Source organism: Manacus vitellinus, unplaced genomic scaffold, assembly GCF_001715985.3.
Source record: "Manacus vitellinus isolate BGI_N305 unplaced genomic scaffold, ASM171598v3 scaffold_3_pilon, whole genome shotgun sequence".
Taxonomy (NCBI): Eukaryota; Metazoa; Chordata; class Aves; order Passeriformes; family Pipridae; genus Manacus; species Manacus vitellinus.
The window spans coordinates 41,662,605-41,684,515 of record NW_021940535.1 but is presented as its reverse complement, the minus strand read 5'-3'; the positions used below and the strand labels follow the sequence as shown (position 1 = coordinate 41,684,515).

At 40.5% G+C, this 21,911-nt stretch overlaps 1 protein-coding gene across 5 annotated transcripts in view; it reads left to right on the top strand.

Annotated features, from left to right (window-relative positions):
- NRP1 (neuropilin 1) overlaps positions 1-21,911 on the top strand; it is a 113,207-nt gene that overhangs the window by 84,495 nt on the left and 6,801 nt on the right. Inside the window, exons 10-14 of one of the 5 annotated variants that reach the window (XM_018075579.2) lie at positions 3,410-3,554; positions 6,495-6,578; positions 10,166-10,225; positions 17,330-17,467; positions 21,244-21,518. In XM_018075579.2, coding sequence (XP_017931068.1) covers positions 3,410-3,554; positions 6,495-6,578; positions 10,166-10,225; positions 17,330-17,467; positions 21,244-21,518 — 702 coding nt within the window. Of the gene's footprint in view, positions 1-3,409; positions 3,555-6,494; positions 6,600-10,165; positions 10,226-17,329; positions 17,468-21,243; positions 21,519-21,911 lie in introns of all 5 variants that reach the window. The other 4 variants (XM_018075578.2, XM_018075577.2, XM_018075580.2 and 1 more) reach the window with 4 other exon arrangements.

Here is a 21,911-nt window from a genome sequence, read left to right as displayed (position 1 = left end):
CATATCTCATCTGTGTTAGTTTGAAAATTAGATGTAAAAACTGCTTTGCTATACAGACTCATCCTTTGGACAAACCTGTGTTTCCTTAAAGGAAAAGCTGAGTGGGCCCATGGATGTAGCTTTTCCAGGCACATTTGGTAAATATTGGACTTCATTCTCTCCTGTTTTAATCGCACTGAATATGTCTGCATTTTCTCACTTTTTATCATTTGTTTGGGGGATTAAAACTAAACGGATTCAGCCTTTGCAGTCATCTCCTTTCTCTTGTTACCATGAGTTTTGACTTCATCATAAAGTGTGAAGGGAGTGTAAATCAACAATGGGATCTAACCATTTTCGTTCTAAAATAGATGTTGTTTTGACATGTACTTCTACACTGTGGCTCAACGAGGGAAAAAAATAATGCCATATGCTTTCAAAGCAGCGCGCCGTCTGCTGCATGGCTTTCTGTTTTCTAATACAGGCACTTGCCATCATTGTCAGAAGTTAGAGTTTGACAAGAAAACTAGTGTGCTAACTAATGCACTGAGCCCATCCTCAGCTTTCATCACTACCATAAATTAACTTTCAAGATTAATGGAATGGAGAGGGCTGGAATTCGAATCTCTCGTGGCATAATTATAATCATTCCTCAAAATTCAAGATATTTAATAAACTTTCTTCCAAAGCACAAATTTTCTTTAAAGAGAATCAGATAAATCCCATGATTTGTGAGTCTGATGGATTTAAAATGTTAATACTGAAATGTAGTATTTTTAAATGTGAGTAGAGCTGGATGGGACAGCATGATATAATGAGTCACAGCAGGAACATGGATTAGAAACAGCCCTGTTATATGAAATGAAACACGTCATTTCACTTGGTTAAAGTCATGACTTTCAATAAACAAACAACTGCATTTTAGGAAAAAAAGAGCAGTGACAGGCTAAACATAACAATAGAATATGTCCAACGGGTGAAACATCCCCTTGTTTCTCAGCACAATCTTGTCATTCGTGCCTGCAGCTCCTTTCACAAGGACTACCATAACTCCTTCCTCTTTGGCTGACCCAATTTCAGCAATTTTTGAGTGTGCAAAATGTTTCCCCTGTAGCCTAACTCAAGCACTCAAAGGAATGAAAAACACAAATCCCCAAACTACCATGCAGAACTGCATTTTCATGTCATACTTCTCTCCTCCTTCCACTTTTTCTGGGGACAGGGTTGGTTGGTTTTGGTTTGGATTTTTGGCTTTGGAGTTTTTTTGGTTTTTTTACACTTCCTCTCATCATTTCTGGTACAAGACACTTCAGAACATACTGTCATTTGGAACATCCTTTTAAAATTTTTCTGTCGTGTTTATTTTGATTTTAAAATATGTTAGGCAGAATTTTTTTCCTCTCACCAGTTTAGCTTCTCTTTTGTTTAACTATTATTTATTATAACTTATTTTTGTAGGGAAGGAAAGCAATTTGTGTCATAGCCTGTATAAAAGACACTCACAAAATGAAGTTTTGCTGTATACTCCTCTCTCCTCTCCCACAAAGAATATCGGTGTGTTTTAAATGAACAGTCAAAATTGAATCACAGGCAGCTCTGCACTACAAAGGACAATGATTCAATATAATTCTAGATGCCTATTGAATTCTAATGTCTATGTGTCAGTACTCCAGTAGTGATGTCTTTTATAAATCAGTTTTCATTATTATATGTTGCTATTAAGACTACTATTAAAAAGGGAGCAAGGATTCCTCAGATACATGTGTCTGTCTGCTTTGTATACATAAAACAGCATTCATTCTTTCTCATGTGGTAGGTAGCTTTTCTGATCATTTGCACTATATTGTTATTCAAATATAATAATATGCAATTCCACGTCAGTTAGATCTGACAGGCCCTCTACACATGAATTCTTGACAACTGTCTTCCAAGCACTGGCAATATACTGGGTCAACTGGTGCCCCTTGAAGGCACCTTGGAGGTGCAATTTCCCTAGGAAGCAGCAGAAGCAGCATTATGTTGAAGTTATTTTAGTTGGTCATAGTCTACCATCACCGTTGGCTTTTGCCATGTGCACTCTATAACCAATGGCCAGAAGGGATTGTGGACCATTGGATCACAATGCCAAGGTAAAAACGAGCAAGGCTTTTAGGACTTCACTGAACATACAAGTCACAGTCAGGTTTACATATGCTGATTTTGTGCCTTGGGAAATACAGCCAGCTTTTTTCCATGGCATCTGTTTTCTCTGTTCCAGATCAGTAGAAGGAGTTCATTGCAGGCTGGGTTTTGTTCTCATCCAAAATGAAGAGCATCTGATAGTTTGTTCCTGAAGAAGGTTTCAGGTTTCACAGCTATGAGTTAGAAGTTTCTTATAGTAGTGCTTCTAATCCCAAATTTGAACTGCAGTTCAAAGAAGATGGTTTTTAGTGTGTTGCCATTTTCCTAATTCATAGAAAAGGATGAGAACACTTTACTTTTACTTCATAGTTATATACATTTTCATATTTTGTACTTTAGAGTCTTCTGTACCTGATATTCTGAAGACATTTTTTACCATAAAATAGAGTAAAAATAACTGGTTTTGCCTATCTTTTGTTATTAAGTGTTCATGCCAAGGACTGTTTCTTTCAGTTAATTCATTCTAGGGATTGATCATCTTCCTGGAGGCACCTGAGGTGTTGCTATAAGTAAAAATTGTAACATGTTCTATATGCAAAAGATCACTGACAAGAGAAGCTGAAGGTATCAGTCAAATGCCATTGAGAGTTGCAGTATGTCTGAAGAACCCAGATTGTAACTCAGAGAAGAGATTTTTGTCTGAAATGTACATTTGCTGACCTGCCTTGCCCGTTGGATTATATCGCAGTTTTGTCAGGAAGCAGCTTTCTTCTTTCTTTCTTTTTATTCTTCTTCAATAGCAGGCTCCCTGGAAGAACTCTTGCAGCTACTGCTCCTGAAGTTTAATTTATGCCTTTTGAAATAACTACAACTTGTGAAACTCTGTCACTGGGGGAAATCAGATTGAAATTTTCTCTTGAATAGTTGGATTATTATTGTAACCACTTAAAAGGTGACAGGATCTTCACCTCAGCCATTTTTTTTCCCTGAGAAGTGATGGAAATGTCACCCAGTTAAACAGCAGATCAGAGCATCATTTAAAAACATGTCTCATTAAACACTCAGCTCTTGTTATGACCCTCATGGATTGGTTGCTACTGAGTTTATGAAAAATGAAATGCATTACTTTTTTGAGAAGCTTTAACAGTGTATTTTCCATTCTCATTCAGGACAGGAATGCCTGCCACTTATTAATCAGTTAGAATCTGGCCTACTGTTCACCTAATTCAAAGACTGAAGGAAAAAGGATGAGTGTTGAAAATAGCTTTTGCCTTTTTTTTTAACAAGTAGTATTTGTCATGCTTTGTAGACTTTTGAAGGCAACACCAACTATGACACGCCTGAACTGAGGACTTTTGAGCCTGTATCGACAAGATTCATCCGTGTCTACCCTGAGAGAGCCACACACGGGGGACTGGGGCTGCGAATGGAACTGCTGGGTTGTGAACTCGAAGGTAATTGCTCTGATAGAGATGAATGCACTTTATTATTTTCATAAATACATTCTCTACTTGGTCTACTGCAGAAGACTGCTGTGTCTGCACAGGCAGCACGTTGGACTCTCGCTTCCATGACTGCCATTAGTGCTGTTTCTTGGCCTAATCAGTTCCTTCTCTGCAGACATTTGAATATGCCCAAGGCACAAGTATTATTCTTTTTTTCCCATTCCTTTGTTGAATCACGATTATATTCTCCACATGGTTTTCCGTTCCCTTAAGCAGCTTTATGACTATACTTTTGAGAATCATAGAACTATTAGGAGAGAATAAAGACAGGAACTTTAATTTTATGTTACCACAATACAACCCTGTAAGAGATGTTTTCTGATTGCGCACAGGGAACTCTGCACTAAATATAGTGATTATGTCCCTCTATCCTTCAAAGAACCTGAAAGTCACACCAGAATCTGTGGTGGGCAAAGATCACTTGGCTGGACAGTGTCTGTGCTGTTCCTTTCTGGGGGTAAAAGGGGACCTCTTTATCCCTTTCCAAGCTTCAGTTTTGCAAGAGTATATAGGAGATGAAAGACCAGGAAAAGCAAAGTTTAGACATTTATCCTTGGACTGTGACATGAAGTCAGCTTTGATTCTTGTTTTATAAACAATGATTATTTACATTCATAGATAACTAATTGCAACACTATGCGAATTTCACAATTTTGTCTCGTGAGTGATGGTGTAGTGGTGAGGTTTATAAGCCACCCAGCTTAACAACACACTGAATAGCAAACCATGTTATTTGGGGTTTCATGTGACACCTCGTATAGAAGTAGCGGAACAGTCTCCCAAGATGAATGGAAGCAACTGCTCTGCCTCCATTCCTTTCTCACCATTTCTCCCCCAAGGGGGAAGTGTGGGAGGCATTTGCTGTGAGAACTGAGGAGTTCTGTGTTGTTTTTTTTAGTGAAGGCCAGATTGAATAAGTATGCTTTTACTTGGCCCGGAAAGTGGAGAGGTTGGAAATACTTCTTAGTTCCTGCAGGAAGTCCTCATTTCCTGTGGGAATACTTAGTTCCTGCAGACTATTGTGCTACTTGCTCAGGAAAAAAGAAAACCCAGCACCTGCCTTATGTAAACTAACAACCTGTGGGCAAAGTCCTCCAGCCACAGGGCTCCTGTAGCCACCTAGACATCAAGAAGTGAGTCTTTGGACCACCCTACAAGAACACATTGCTCAGTGAGATGGACGAGAGTGCTTTTAGGCAAACTGCAAAAGCAAGTACAATTTTTTTTTCCCTGGGACACTTTTTTGCATTTGTCTTTCTTCTGTGGTGTACTTTTGATGTATGCTCACCTGTAGGTCACCCATGTGACCTCACAAGTGAGGTCAGTTCACACTTACCCATGGGAGAAGCATAATAAGAAAACTTTGTTGTATAACTGTATCTTAAGGAGGGAGTTGAATGAAGAGAAGTCACTTGAGATTTACTGAGCAAGAAAAGAGATGAGAAAAGAAGCATGGAGGTTAGCACAGAGAGCAGTAGAAATTAGCTCTCCAGCACTAATGAGCAAGGGCAAGTTTTGTCTGCTTGAAGCATCCCGGAGGGGCATATATGGAATGATGGCAGAGATGTGGGCAAGCTTGAGGCTATACAGGGACACAAAGATCAAGGTAAGAAACTTAACTGGATGTAGAAAGGCAGAGGGACCCACCCCAGAGGGTTTTTTATAGCAATGTGAGGAACAAATGCTCTGCATAATTCATAATAAGTACAGAACTTTTTCTTTAACTGGGGGTAGATTAAACCTGTAAAGCATAGGTCTGAGTCTTAAAGAGGCATGTTTCATCCCAGGATATAGCTGCTCCAAAAACTAGCACCTCTCCTGACATTTTCAGGCCAAAAAGTCAGTGTATGTGATCTTGTGTGGACAGCAGGAACTGGGGGCAGTAGAAGGGAAAAGATGAATCTGCAAAGGACATGCATTATTGCATAACTTATAATGAGTGAAAAAGATTGCTAATGAAAATAACAATAGATGAGAACAGACAAAAGCCTAGATCACATTCCAAGAGTGCTTATCTTGAGCCAGGGAACTATACGTGCGGCATAAAGCATAAACTTAAACACAACACCAAATATCTGTATTCCGATTTTCCAGATGTGGTATGCTTTGCAGATACTGGACTATAGATGTGTTTTCTGGCATTTTACACAAACCTGAAGCTTTAACTGCACTAACAGAATTCAGACTTCTGTCGGTTAGGCAGCAGCTACCGGAAAGTCATCACCAGTGAGAAGCAGGCAGGTGGCCGGGAGGGATGACTGACATCACTGATGTCTTATGTATTTATAACTTCAACAAAAAACAAAAGAAACTCCTTCCAGGTCTCCTCATTGAGCACAAAGTGATTCTAAATCACACTGCCTTCCTGCCACTGTTACCAGGACTCTGCTCAGATATTTCCTCTCTTACATATGTTCTGCAGAGAGGTTTCTTCAGCAATGTAGTGGGTGTTGGAGAATTACCAGCTTGAGCATGAACCCCTCCTGCTCCTCTCTACAGGCCCACTGACAGGCACTTTGGCCAGCAATAAAATTATGGGGTTTCTACCCTCCACACAATCCCCCAAGACTCTCATTCTGCCTTGCCAGCCTTTCACTGTTCCTTCCTAGGAGCAATAAACACTCATTAGCCAGTGAATAGAGAGTCCGGGGCTTTGCTGCCCAACTCTACTCAGCCCTTGATCTCAGATACATCAGAGTGCCTTAGTGCAGGAGTCAGAACAGATGCTCCCCATTCCAAAGAAATGCTAACTAACCTGCAAGGTAGAGTTGCTTCAATCCTCAGATAGAACACTCGAAGACAGCATATGGTGTTCATCAAGAGGTTACTGCCAATTGCATGCTGGTTCTCCAGCACATGTTTTAACTGAATGACTGGATCTTGTTTCAGCTCCTACCGCTGTCCCAACCGTTTCTGAAGGCAAGCCCGTGGATGAGTGTGATGATGACCAGGCAAACTGTCACAGTGGCACAGGTGATGACTACCAACTGACAGGTGCAGAAACCATCCTCATTCCATTGCAGCTTCATTGTAGCTCATATCCATCAACAGCTAAATGTTTGCACTGATTTAATCACTCAACATTAATGGATATTGGTATGCAGTTCATATTGTTAGTGCTGCCAAAACATGGGCATCTGCCTTTTACATACGACAATACTTTTGATTGTTTTCTCAGCTATGTAATTTTTGAAGCAAATAACAGTGACTAGATGGAAGAGAGGGCAATTTTTGTAGCTGGAATTGTGTCTAATGAAATGCCCTAATCAAACTCTCTCTTATTAACAGAAAAACTGGACAAACCTTTTGGGGTTTATTGCCTGAGATTGAAGAACTCCAAATATTGTTTAGATTTATATATCTGCTCCCTACCTAACATTTAGTATAGGAGTCGAATCTCATCCCCAAACCTTTCCCAGACAGAAACAAAACACACTTGTTTCATCAAAGCATACTTACACACACTCACGCTGCCAGAAATATTTCCATGAGCTTTTCCACCAACAGTGCATTACAGCCACAGAGGGGCTAATGTTCTCCAAGCTGCCATCACTAGCAGAAAAATGGGGGCGGGGGGAGGCATAACATAGTCTGCATCTGGAACAGAGGAAGCTTGCTAGGTTTCATATCCTCACAGTTTTGCACAGAACCACTAGTCCTTCTAGAGAGCTGACACTGCACCTCTCTGCGTTTGATGTCTTCTTGGAGGTCACTTGTTCCGCAAATCTCTGGGTCTGTTTGATGAGATCTGTACATCTACATTAATTGAGTTTATTTTTAGATGCAGCAACACGAGTTATTTCATCACTGCTCCCTGATGGGCTTATCTAATAAATGTTTATTGCTTCTTATATCAATGATATAAAATAGTATTAAAATCTGGCAATAGCTGTCCCAGAGGACATTGGGAAAGCTTAGGTAAGAGATTGGCTTTTTGGACGGAGCCAAGTAGAACATCAGGCAGCAGATACTAATGAGAGTACAGTTTCAGCATCAAACCCTTTCTGAGTTTTGCCAGTGTCTCCTGTAATTGCATGTTGCAAATCATAAATTGAAAAAAGAAGTCTTGAGTGGAAAAGACAGTGCATGGTCACTGTCACTGCTTTTCAAATCCATGCCCCAGATGAATCTTATTCCCTTTGAAAACAACCATGTGGGGAGTCTGACAAAACACTCTGTATTGTGTTTAAGGTAACTCAGAAATCTTTCGGTGTTTAAACATGGTAATTTATTAATCTTTTAGAAAAGAAAGACCCAGGTCAGGAAACACTGGAGCTTTCCTGCAAAGCCTTACACGGTCTGGGAAAGCCCAATAGGTAGAGACATATTTTACATAGATGGAGGCTGTATGAGGGGTCAGAGAGAGATCTATTCAAGCACCTTCCATGTTCACTCATAGTCTCTGCACTTCAGGGAGCTCAGGAATGCGTCCAACATGTCTCTTAGGGAAAGCTCACTGAGCAGAAGAAAAACCTTATGGCAGTTTTTGCAGGTTGAGCTTATGGAGCAGTTTATAATCTCTCAGACAAGGGAACAGCCACTGGCCTTTCTGAGCACCAGTTCTTTTGGGGAACTGAACCTGTTTCAGTACTAATATTGAAAATTACTACATTGCCCTTCTACAAAGGTGCAGACACTTTAGTATAATTTATTATTCATGGCTAGGCTTCGCGAACGAAGATTTAGGAAGGCTCTATCCACGTTTGTTACAGGCATGCTGGTGACTTATGAGGCCAATACGAGATAGACATATCCAATTGCAAAAGGCACAGCAGCTCCCGGACAAGATGGTTTAAGGTCTTGGTGTGGACCTTCAGTCGCCTTAGATTGAATAGACTTCCATCAGTATCATATCGAATGTAGATACCGTGCTGATCATCGAGGTCTGCCGTGGCCCTTTGGAGCATCATGCTGAAAAAGAGTGTGAATAGGGTTGGAGCAAGAACGCAGTCTTGTTTCACACCGTTCTTTATTAGAAAGGGCTCAGAAAGTGCATTGCCATATCTGACTTGTCCGTGCTGATCCTCATGGAGTGAGATGATCATTTTAAGGAATTTAGGGGGATAACCTAAACGTTCCAAAATCTGCCACAGACCTTTTCTGCTCACAGTATCGAAAGCCTTGGTGAGGTCGACGAAGGTTACATAGAGACCTTTGTTCTGTTCCCTACACTTCTCTTGCAGTTGTCTGAGGATAAATACCATGTACCAAATACCATTTGGTATTTGGTATAATGTATTATTACAACACCTAGAAACCCCAGGCAGTGGTGCCCAGTTGTTCTGGACACTGGAGAAACACTTCATTGTACCTTTGAAGTTACTTAAAACACTAAAATGCACAGAACTGATTTTACCAATAAATTAATTGTAAACTTGCCTTTCTTCTGCCAAAATCATTGAAGGCAAGTATGTAAGTCTTGTGGCCGGTTAAGGATCTCAGGGCAGTGCAGAGGGGATTTCATCAGTGCATTACCCTCTTTTATCCTTTCCCAATGCGAGTGTGGCACCCGCGTTCTCGTGGGTATGACTGTTAGAGTTGCTTTCGTGACAGCACTTGCACATATGTGAGTACCACAATGAAGCCTCCCTTGCAATTAACTGTAATTGTGCTGGAGGCCAGATTCCTTCCTGCTCTATTTGGACCCCATACAGAGCTACTCTATTTGCGTGGCTTATAGCATTTCCCATCAGATTATTCTCACAAACATAAAGCTGATACAGCTTGGGCATTCATTCTCATTGGAAGTCATCATAGTCATCCTTTCTATAATGCTTTAAGCACTTGCTTGCTGGAGAAAAGAGGAGCCATTGACTGGTAATCAGCACCCCACTGTGCATTTATAATTGTGCTAATTTCCTTTTTGTTTCCTTTATCAATAATTTGAGGCTTGCTTTAAAAAGTCAAGTATTTTAAAAATAACAATTAGTGAGTTTAGGAGAGGTCCATGACCCCACTCACCTCTTGTTTATCTGCTTGAAGAAAAGGACAAAGGGGAGGTCTTTAATTCCTCCTTCACTTTGAGACCTGCCTTAGGTTAGATCCTAAAGTCAGGCAATTCCCATGTACTTCTCTTGTGAGCTGGTCTCACAACACAGCTATGAAACAACATATGAAACACCTGGGGAGGAACCAGTATGGCAGAGGCTGGAGGACCTCACATCCCTGATATGAGAAACAACATGTAATGAGTAAATGCACACAGTAATGACTCCTAGGAGGTACCATAAACATCAGTCGCTGACTCCCCATGTCATTTGGAGCAAATCTGTGTCTGTAAACCCAGGACAGCCACAGGGACATGGTGAGGATTACTTAGTTGGTGTTTGCAACAACTCCAAAGATATAGAGGTTTATTTAATGAAGAGTCCTTGTGTTCCTTTTTGATAAAAGAAACCAGACCTTTGATGTCATATTTTCATGCCTAAGCTCACATACTCAGTTACCTACATGTCTAATAAAGATGGCAATATTTCAGGTTTATATATAGGGTATTCCTAATGACTGCTGTGTCCTTTGTTGTGTCCCATGTATCATGATACGCATAATTTCTTTTCCAGGTGGGACTACAGTGCTGAATACAGAAAAGCCAACAGTAATTGACAATACATTACAACCAGGTAAAAAAGAATTCTTTTTTCTTATTAAAACCACAATAAATTCCATACCCAAATTTCATGCCAGAGACAAAATAATGAATTGCAGCACTTCCTGACTTCCCATTCCTTAAAAGTCTCTGAAGTAAAGAAGCATCTGGTCTCTTAGCTCTGTACAGTAAATATTTTATTCCTTTCATCCACATGTAGACACAGCAGAGAACAAGATTTCTTTCTGCATCAGCAAATGCCAAATGCTGACAAAATTAAACTAACTTAATCACACAGTGCACTCCTTAAATGTGGCATGTCAGTGACACAAAGTGTGTTTGCAAACTCTGGGAAAACAAAAACAGAGCCACACAGGCCCACTCACTATTTATATCCATGGTTTTACAAAACTAAGACAAGTAAAGTTTGCCAGTTTTCTCCACCAGGGAGCTGGCAGTTTTACAATATTGTTTTCTAGCAAGTTTTCTCAAAATAAACTGCTACCATGAACTTGAAAAGGGAAAACCAAGTTGTCACTTGCAGCGAGTCCTTTTTACTTAATACAATAACTGGCAGCTTTTAAATTCCTTAGTTTGCTGCTTCCACAGCTTGCATACCATTTTTTTAATATTCTGTACAATTTACCGGAACTGGGGGAGAGGAGAGATTTGGGCAGAAAAGCCAAACTCGAAAAACTATGAGCACCAGTTAAAATCCTTTGCAACAATAACTGTGGAACAGTAGAGGTCAATTTTCAGTTACTCCCATTTCCTCCATTAAAACACAGTCAGGCACAGTCTTGCAAATGATTTATTAACAGGGTGGGTAAATGTTTATCATTGTTTCCTCGACTATGTGACAACAATCCTCTCTTGCTTCAAGTGAAAGAAAGGGACTAATAATGCAAAAGTTTCCTAGAGGACAGTGATGGTGTCGACCTGATTTAGAGATTGAGCTGATTTAGCTAAGGTGTTGTTCCCACTCTCAGCCTCTGCATTCAGATATTGCAGAGGCCAATGCTTTTACTCTCCTCAAAATTTGTCTCCAGTGTCATCCAGCTGGCTTAGTCAGCATACACTATTTCTAGCTCTACAATGCTTTATGAGCAGAGGGGGATTGTGGTGCAATGAGAAGCACAACAGCAAACTAGCCCAGCCTCATGGGACACCTCTTCACCCTGCTCTTCCACAGTCAGCCTTGCTGAAGGGCTGGAGGGCTGCTGCTGATCCCACAGTTTGGAAAGGGGTGCAGCATGCTAAGGAAGAAAGGATTCTGTGCAATGGATTTAGAGTAAAGCACTCTGTTTTTTATGTCTGAAATTATCTTTTAGGTTTCTATTTTGATGAAATTAAGAATTTATTTACAGGGGTTTTTTTTAAGTATCTTCCAGCATTTAAGCAAACTGTAAATTTAGAAAGTGCCTCTGTGCAATACAGTTTCGCTCCCTCCTCTCTAGTGCCAGCTGAGTTTGCAAGTTGTGTTTAATCCCCCTGGCTTGGGCGGGACTCTCCAGTAACAGATTGGCTGTTACTGCCAGAGATTAAGATATACTCATTTCTCTCCTTACTTCCCTCCTGCACCACCTTTGCTTACTCCGTGATGTGCCAAGATTTTTCTCTTTTAAAGGAGTTTCTGGGGCTCTGTTCAAAGTATGCCAATGTTACTTCCCTGCATTGTGCTGCTAGGAACCATTTCCTTCCGGGGAATAAGGGACGAGTTCACATCCCAAACTCCAGGCTCCCACATGGCAGCACATTAGAAAGATCATAGATAGAGATCAGTCAGACGCTAATAAATAAGAATAAGGTTTCCAGAATCTCCAGTTTAAGACATAAAGGTTTCCAGCTGCCTCATAATCCCTCACTGAAAAGCAGCCAAAAAACTCCCAAAAAGGGGCAGACAGAAATTTCCCTCAACATGGGGAAACCCCTCCTGGCTTGGGGGTGGTGTAAACATTTCCCTCTGCTGAAGGGGCATGGCTGGACCTGACTGGCACAACGGAGCACATTGGAGTGAGGGGCCACGCAGCTGGGAGAGAGTCTGCTGTGTCAGCTACAAATAATGTAGTTTAAACTGCCCTTGAAGTTACAGGGCTGCTCAGGGGGCCCCTGGCCCTCAGCTGCCTGAGGATAAGTGCACTCATTCAGCTATTCTCAAGCTGAACAAGGTATCAATTTAACATACCAAGGAGTGAACCTTCAGTTTTGGCCTTAATTCCCTCTAAGGCGTGGTTTACCTTAAGATGCTAATGCACCATGAGGTAAATTATGAACTCCAAGCCAAAGAGCTATTCCAGATCAGATGCAGTTTGCAGGCTCCAGTGGGTAACCCTGCACGAACTACACGGTGCCAGTGCTGGCCACAGCAGCTCATGCCACAGTGAGTAGGGACAGAGACTAACCAGCCCCCTCGGTAGCAGCACCTGCCATGGCACAGGTACTTTGCAATAGGTGCCAACGCCATATATCTGTCCTACTGCCTGCATTCAAGCCTACAAATACCCCTAATCTTGTTATCCCAAACTAACATGCTTGCGTGTGTCAAAGCCTGAGATTATCCCATTCCAACCAGCTTTCATACACTGTGGAAACTGTTAAGAGCAAATAGTTGGAAAGCCTCCATGTACAAACAAGCTTTCCATCAAGGCGACTTTTACAGTTCATTTCAAGGAGACTGAATTGAAAGAAAATAAAAAACTATTGTGATTTCAAACTGCTAAAAATGTTTAAGGATTTGGATTATTTTTTATTTTTAAGAGAGGATCTACTTTCCTCCTCAAACTTAAAGATGCCTTTAACAAATCTGTCTGTCAAGGTAAATACCTCTCAGGCCTCAGCCTTAAGACTTGCTAACATGTAGTCTTTTTGAACACATCTTTTTCAATTCTAAAGGACTATTTGAAATGCTTGTCTCCTAGCTATTTACATACAAAGCAAGCTGTTCATTTACAGTACGTGCTCTCAGTGTATAAGTCAAGTCTCTTGTAAAGCAGACTGTTCCAAGAAGCAAAGTACCTTGTTTTTTGAACATGTAACAGCTATTTCAGAAAAATATAACTAAGAAATCTTGAATTAAAATCTGTGCTAAGAAATAAGTTAAAGGTAAAACAGGTCTGATTCTAATTTATGATGGGGCAGTTTTGCATCAGTACAGGGGTATTAAAGCAGTTATCATTTACTATCATTTCAGGTAATTCTGTGCTGCCAGCATAAGTGGTATAAAAAGGTGACATGCAAATATGAATCCAACCACATATACTACTTTGAAGTGGTCCAAATTATGTTTGTAATTTCCTATTTTAATGTTGATTTACCCTTTGGCGAGAGCATCTTATAAGAGAATTTTCATAGCACTTTTAATGCCATCTTGCTCCTTCTTGCCTTTTGTTAGAGTATTTATAAAAATATATCAAAGTCTGTGGGCCACGAAAGATTGATGGACTTGCAAGGAACTCACTCAACTAGATTTTCAAATTACTTTCTTGTTCATGTGCAGTAATGGTCCCAGCTGTGAGCAAGATGTGGTCAAAAAGTACAGCTGTTGGCTATTTTTTGAGAGGATAAATCTGTTTTAATTCAGTATCACGTACCCTACATCTTGAAAAAGGCATATGGGATTTCATCACACCTCCCTCTTAGATTCTCATCTGAGCTGCTATTTGATTACATAATAGCTGGTTTTCTTCATCCTCTCAGTACACACAAACCAAGAGATCAATCACCTATTGGCAGGAGAATTATCCTAGCAGGGGAATGGGTCAGTGCTGCAGAGGGAGCACAACAAATGCTACTTGTCCCTAGTTTCCTTCCTTCCACCAGAGCTGCCAAGCTGTAGTTCAAGGACAAAGAGCACAGATTGCCTGTAGCTTGCTGTGAGCTACTGTATCAGCCCCCTGAGACCTTTAATAGAAGTGTTGAACTAGTCTGTCTTTTGCTGGGGCAAATCCATTGTCCATACTGAACCTTAATGAACCTATCCTCATGCTACAAGTGTCCTTTATTAATTGGCTAGCAGGTCTGTCTTTCTTTTTATGAGTCCCTGGGAGAAGGATTGGAAGAGACATAAGAATAGGCAATAAGAGATGGCATGTTTAAGGAGCCCATAAAATAAGAGCACTCTGAAATGGCTTGTCTTTGACCTTCAATCCCATTGCTGTGATTGTCTAAGGAATATATTAACACAATCACTTTTCAGAAAACAAATGGAACCTAGCAAGGAATAGCTAACTGAGAGCAGGTTACCAGTCAAATTCTTCTCAGTTTCAGTGGAAACTTCTGCATGGAAAACAAGTTCATTTTTATGCTACACCATGCTGTCTCTGAGTCTGAAGCCAAGGAACACAGGCATGGCCAAAGCATATCAGACTTAGGCTCTTTGCCAATTTCCTGGACTATATATTTCAAATGAAAGTGTAAGAAACTATTTATTAGATGGGGCTGTGAAATTTAGCTCTGTTTTGAAACTCTCCTTCTAATCTCAATGTTCAGAGCTGTCCTCAGAGCATAAAGTGAAAGGCTTTGGTCACTTCCTGCACTTAAAATTAACAGTTAAATTCTGGATATTTTCCTTATTCATTTCATTGTCCAGTTCTCTTTGAATTGTGTTTAGGCTTAGCAGCATTTGAGGGAGCAAGTACAGCTCACATCATGTGAGAATTTTTTCCCTTTGATCCACATTGAACTTCAATGAGTATCTCACAGTTCTTGGGCTATGAAATGGAAAAAACAGAATATCGTATTCTTTTTTGTCTGAATTCTTCACTCAGTTACATACTTCTCCTGTGTATTCTGCTATTTATTTTTATTCAGAGTTGAACAATACTAGTCCTTTCAATCTGTTTGTGGTATGTGTTCATTTATGCTGTATGATATCTTCAGATGAATGCGATCTATCTACTACTGTTCTCCTTTGCTGTGGTTTGAATACCACACAGGCTATCACTAGCTTTGCATAATATAATCCTCTGGGATTAATAAGATTAATTTTGTTTTACGTTTTCTAAAACCTTTTCTACAGTTCTCTCTCATGGCTCTGATGTCAAAGCCATGCAATATAGCTCTCCCTAGGCCTCCTTGACAATGAAAGGCTATTTTTCATGATCTTAAAACCGTTTAATTCATTGCAATGTCATTCTATTTCTTTAAAAACTCCCCTTGATTTTCAGATGTCCCCTTTTGGGCAAATGTCTTTGATCTTAGCCCCATTGTCTAGAAAAAAACCCCATATACTGAAGAAAGAGACATAATGGATTGCCTTTCTGCACTCATGTGCTTAGGCTGAGCTCTGCTTCTTCAACGTTTTGAGCCCAAAGAGAGATTATTCACCACAATCTGCCTCTTTCCTAGAACGGGCTAGGGTGCTCCAGGAAACATCTTTTCTCCACATTGAATTCCTGTGCCAGACATTATCTGTTTAATTCATTTGTTCCCAGCTAGGATGCTGCATTCGTGACAATGTGGAGTAGACCCCTCTGGAGGCCAGCGGGAGAGAGGGGGGAGGGGAGGCAGGAGGGATGGGGAGGATGAAAGGAAGGAGTGAGGAACTAGAGCTCGGTGCAGAGAGAGCCCCAGCACAGCAAAGGCACTGACAGGCAGAGGAGAGGGGCAGGAACTGCCATGGCTCAGACCTCTCTGCTGACGGAATGAAGTTTTCTAGGTGCCAGAGGAGAGAGGGCACAGTGGCTGCAATGCAGGAATCCAGTGAGTTGAGTTAAAACTATGTCTGGGAGCAAGGACCTGCCAAACAAGGACACAGCGGGCAAGGAGAGAATGATAGATGAACCCTTTTTATATCCATTCTGTCTCAACCTACTCACCTGAGGTTTCCTCTGTCTTGATAAAATGATTATTCTAGTTTAATTTCCATTAAAATCTGGGTTGTGAGTTCAAAAGCCTTCCCAGTCTTCCCTGGCATCTCACTACATGGAGGAGGTCTTTGCTTCTTCAGACTGGAAGAGCTCCACCTCAAAGGTCAGGCCAACCACAGGTCTCAACACACTTCTCATATTTCTCCTTATTTTCCCACAATAAACGAACTCATTCTAGGGGTTGCATTATCTTTCATGACTTTTCTTATTAATAATGGGCAAGACACACAATTCTTCCCCCAGAGCTGATATTGATGGGAGCACAGAGTCCTTTGTTCTTAGTTTATACTTGCACAAAGCATCACATTAAAGTAAACCTAAATTATTTCTTTAATAAGGCGTGAGTCATGACTGAGAAAAGACTCCAGGATTTGGTCACATTGCTGTGGGAAGGGTATTGCTCTACTGGGAGTTGTCATTGCTCAAGGTGAGATAAAAGTTCACACCAATGTGTTAGGAAGCAAAAGCTCAAAAGATTTCAAACTGCTTCTGAAAATGAGAAATGCAAGGGATTTATGTGCTATCTTCATATAATCTTTCCATTTAAATTCCAAGTTCTATTGAAGAAAATAAGCTACTATGTATTAAACCTTTGGGCAGAATTGAAAAGGAGCTAAAGACAAGATATGATCTCATCCTGACCATAATGCCAGACTTCCCTTGTTTTATGCAGAGCTTGTTTTGAAGCTTATTTTGAGTTCATTTGGCAATCAGCCACATTTGTCCCTTTTCCCTTTCAATTTGTCCATTTCAATGCTGCCATCTTGTGGGCCTGCTTAACCGTCTCGAAGATGCTGAATGAGTTCCTTATTGAAACCACGTACTGCAGATTTCACCCGAAATTCTTTCCTTGCCAAGGACATTCCACTAATGTTTCTGTCTTTTCTAATTTTTGTCCAAATCTCATTGCAAGTTGTTGCAAAACGTTGCACCATTACAGGGCAAAGAAATACCAGAAAGTATATCTGATAAGTAAGCCAGATCTTTCTTTGTGAGTCATATATGTTACAATGTGGTTGTCAGCTAATGTGGGCAAATCACAAGAATCAATCAAAAAAATCCCAAAATATGGGTCATAAAGAGACAGGAAACAATCACATCATTTACAAAAAATAGTAGGTTTTCATCTGTTTCCCAGGAGGGATGCCCTTGCTATGGCTTCTCACAGTTTAAGGAGGAATGGTTCCATTAATGGTCAATTGTGTACATTTGTTTTGAAGTACAAAATTAATCATCATATGTTGTTCCCCCTTTTCCCTCTTTCATTGCAGAACTACCACTATACAATTTCAACTGTGCCTTTGGCTGGGGATCCCAAAAGACTTTGTGCCACTGGGAGCACGACAACCAGGTGGATTTAAGGTGGGCAATCCTGACCAGCAAAACCGGGCCAATTCAAGACCACACAGGTAATCATGAGTTCATGATTTAGCCATTTTACATGGGAAGAGATTGTTCTGTTTAATACCAGCATGTCTTCAAAAATGACAGGAGAGAGAATTATAACTAAAGTATATTATAAGGTATCTTATAGCTAAAGTTGAAGTATGTAAAGTCAAAAAGATGGTTCTCTAGGAAACCTAATCTATTATAGGTAGTTACAGCTGACTGTAATTATACTTTTTGTTGGGGAATAAAGATTATTTATTGTTAGGAACTGAAGATATTCCCTTGACTTGCCTTTGGATAACCATCATCTGGTGTAGAAAAATATTTGAATGAACAAATATTTTGCAAATATCACTGACCAACTGATACAGTCATGCACAAACCTCACTTTATTCCTGTTTGTATTTAGAGGGACTACCCACCACAGCAAGGTATTCTAAGTGAAACTTCCCAGATTGATGTATTACCATGCTCTTCTCCTTTCCAGCAGGAGTTGAAGATTATAGCCATCCTTTGCTCACACTCAGTTTTTCCAGAAATATCACCCTGGGAAATTGATTGGTTTGTTTTGTAGTATCTAACTCATGGCTCTGCATAATTAGGCAATAAATATGCTGCAGGGTAGTGGAGAAGGGAGGGCACTGTGTGACCTGCACAGCCTCTCACTTTAGTGTTCTCGCTTGCATACGTGCAGATTAATCAAATGTGTTGAGATGAATCCCCCTTCCCACTTCTGCTACCCTTTACCTAATGAGAATGACAAGGAAATTAGACAAAATTGGACTTTTTAAATCCTGAGACACTTTCAATTGAATCTTAAGACAAGTACAGTAGTTTCAGGGAAAAAAAAAACTTGTAATACTTTGACTGTAAATGGCATTGTACAAATAAATGGTATCAAATTAACTAAATGCAGTTAGCTGAAGTGAAGGCTGTAATGGTGGAAAAATTGATGTAAAGTGAAATGGCTCAGTAGGATCTGACATTGAAAAGAGGTTAAAAGCTATGTTAGCCAGAGACTGACAAAATCTAAAAGGCATGCATAAGTAAAGCTCTAATTAAGACAATGAAGAAAGAGTTCCTGACCTAGCTCTGCAATAATATTCTGAAAATGAGAGCTATCTGCACTTTGCCACCAAAGATTACTGAGAGACTGAACCTGTCTTCAGTCAAGAGATGAAGAAATTATATTCTTCAAATGAGATTTTGTTGTTTCCCCTGGGCCTTGCTAGCACAAAAAACTTATTTGTCCCATGAGCTGTAGCTTTAGTAAGTCTTACAGGCCACCCTTTTTTCTCCTACTGCACTAACTTTCAATATTTTCCAAAATTTTCCTTAAAGAACACCTTCACCTGCCAGGTTTGCCATTCACCTGCCAGCAGGTACAGAATGAGTGGGGTGGATGTGAATGCAGACCATGAGCAGTCTGGATGGCACTGATGTCCCAAACAAACCCTCAGTGTCACCACTACGTAGCAAGGCCACCCTATGTGTTGGGAGAACCACAGTGAACAACTCCCAGACACATCTTTCTCTCAGCCACATGCACAAAGCTAAAGAAAATCCACAGAAGTCATCTTCAACAGCAATTGCTTTAAGACAGCAGGATACACTGTATGTCACTTCAAATTATACATGTTGTGATTAAATCTGGCCTGTGTTAGGTCTTCCAACTGAGACAGTCATCCTAATGCTGTGATTATTTTCCTTTTTTCTTCCCTCTGGATTTCCCTATTACCATTCTTTGATGAGATTTGCACATGTTGTGCTGCTCTCTGCACAGAAGCAAAGTTGGAAAGAGCATATAGATATAACCACTCCTGCTTAAGAAGCTGGACAAGATGTTACTGCAGTAAGACAGGAAAAAAAGAAGGCATAATTTTTTTTGACAATTTAATATCATCTTTCCCTGTAAAATTCTTTCAAAGACCAGATACTTCATCATGCATATTGGGCAGGATACTCTAACTGCCCACAGAAAAATCCAAACAAAACATCCTTGTCTCATGTTACAAGAAATATTTTCCATTCTCATTTATTAGGCCCACTTCTTCCACCCACTGGGTTTATCCCATTCCTCTTTGTTTCTGGTTCACCTTTTACTACCCTGTCCTTATACTTCCTAGAGTAACAATGCTCATCTTCCCATCTTCATTGGACTATTATATACTATTTCACATGAAATTCAAGAATATCATGTATAAACAAACACCAGTGCTGATTAAAGACCACCCTTCCAAAACATCTTTTGCCTCTTTTTAATTTCCTTTTGTTTAAGCATTGGTATAAACAGAAAAATGTACACTTATTTCAGCATTTGAGCAATAGTATTTCTTATTATTACTTTTGTCCTACCTACTCTCAAAATATCTTTATACCAATGTCAATTAATGTTATCTCCATCCTTTTGTGTGAGTGCATTGCACATGCAGTCTATTCTTAAACACACCAGGATGAACTTCATGTTTTTCCACCATAATTCCCGGCAAAGAATCTGTTCAAAAGCTGACTGGAATGGATGTCTGGCTGGTGTAAATCAGAACCACTTCTCTATAGTCAGTATCTTGCTAAGCAATTTTCTGTTACCAAACTAATCACACTCCCACATGCTTCTCTCCCAGCGTGATTAAGAAAGTAATTTTCCAAGTTAAGGGTATTAGGTGTTCAGATTTCAACATGTATAAATCCATTATGCTCTTCAGAACGTACCAGTCATAATCTTCCTCTTTCAAGAAACGTCTCACAAATACATAGTGCCCAGTATATTGTTAGAAAAATCAAGGGCGTAAGTCAGACACCATCTGTGACTCTATTTAGGAACACTATTTAGATCTCAGTTCCTGATCTCTGACCATGGCTATTCAAAGCCATTTCATCCTTCAGTGTTTTCCCCATTCTAATCGTGCCTTCTCGACTACAGATTACTTTAAACAGAGGTTTTTTAAGAGCTCTCTGCAGAATTACCATATAGTAGGCCCCAGGGACTTTTCTTTAGCCAGCCTAGTGTTGGCTGCCTTCAGGAGGTGCACGCTGAGTAATGGAGCATATGCTGTCACACCAAACAGGCTTTTGCCTCCTTCCCTGAGCAAAAGTAAATGCCTTGTGTGTGTCATGTAGTGAGTGTGTTCTTACAGCTCACTGTCAGCACAAAGCATCCCAGTGAACAGCACAGGAGACGGGGAGAGGAAATCATGGAATAACAATGGTTTGGGTCCTGGACAAGACCTTTAAAGGGCATGTAGTCCCAGCCCCCTGCAATGAACTGGGACATCTTCAACTAGATCAGAGCCCCTTCCAACCTCATCTTGAGCATTCCCAGGAATGGTGCATTTACTCCTCTCTGGACAGCCCGTGCCAGTGTTTCACCACCCACCATTTTTCTTCCTTGTGTCTAGTCTGAATCTACCCTCTTTTAGTGTCCATTACCCTGTGTCCTGTCACTAAAGGCCCTATTAAGAAGTTTGTCCTCATCTTTATTATAAGTCCTCTTTACTTACTGAAAGGCAGCACTGAAGTATCCCCAGAGCCTTCTCTTCTCCAGGCTGAACAACCCCTACTCTCTCAGCCTGTCCTCGTAGGTCAGGTGCTCCAGCTCTCTGAACATTTTGGTGGCACTCTCCTTGCAGCATATGAGCTTTCCTAGAGCTCCCAAAACAACCCACTCTGATTCTCGTTTGTGATGCTTGACCCATCAGCATGGAAAGAAAGCAAAATGGTCAGGGCTGGTCAGGGATTCTTGTGTTAACAAAGAAAATTAAAGCTGGTGGCTATTCCTAACACAGTCCTTCTGTCACAGTAGGAGATGGCAATTTCATTTACTCACAAGCTGATGAAAGCCAGAAAGGCAAAGTCGCCCGACTGCTGAGCCCCGTGATTTCCTCGCAGAACTCTGCCCACTGCATGACTTTCTGGTACCACATGTCCGGCGCACACGTGGGCACCCTGAAGATCAAACTGCGGTACCAAAAGCCAGATGAATATGACCAGGTGCTGTGGACCCTGAGTGGGCACCAAGCAAACTACTGGAAGGAAGGACGTGTTCTTCTTCACAAATCTGTGAAACATTACCAGGTGAGCTTGGCTATTCCCCGCTGAACTACCAGAGCTGAGGTCATGTTTTATACACCATAGCAAAAGATGTCACTGAAGGATTTGTGTAGACAGTATTACACCTACAGATGAGGTGGTTTGCTGTGATTAATAATAGTGAAATATTTCATGGTATCTCAGATTACAGTGATGCAAGCAATTTGTTATCGAAGGCCAAATAAATACTTTGGAAATCGTTTATCATCAGTCACAAAGCTGCCTCTTTGCCACAGTTTTGCTGATGTAGAAGTCTGTAATAAAGTTATGACAGTATATAAATTTACATTTGCGTGTATAAGTTCATAAAGGCAGGCAATGCAGATTTTCAGGCCGCAAACAAAATACACGTAGATGTGACATCATGGCAGGTGAAGA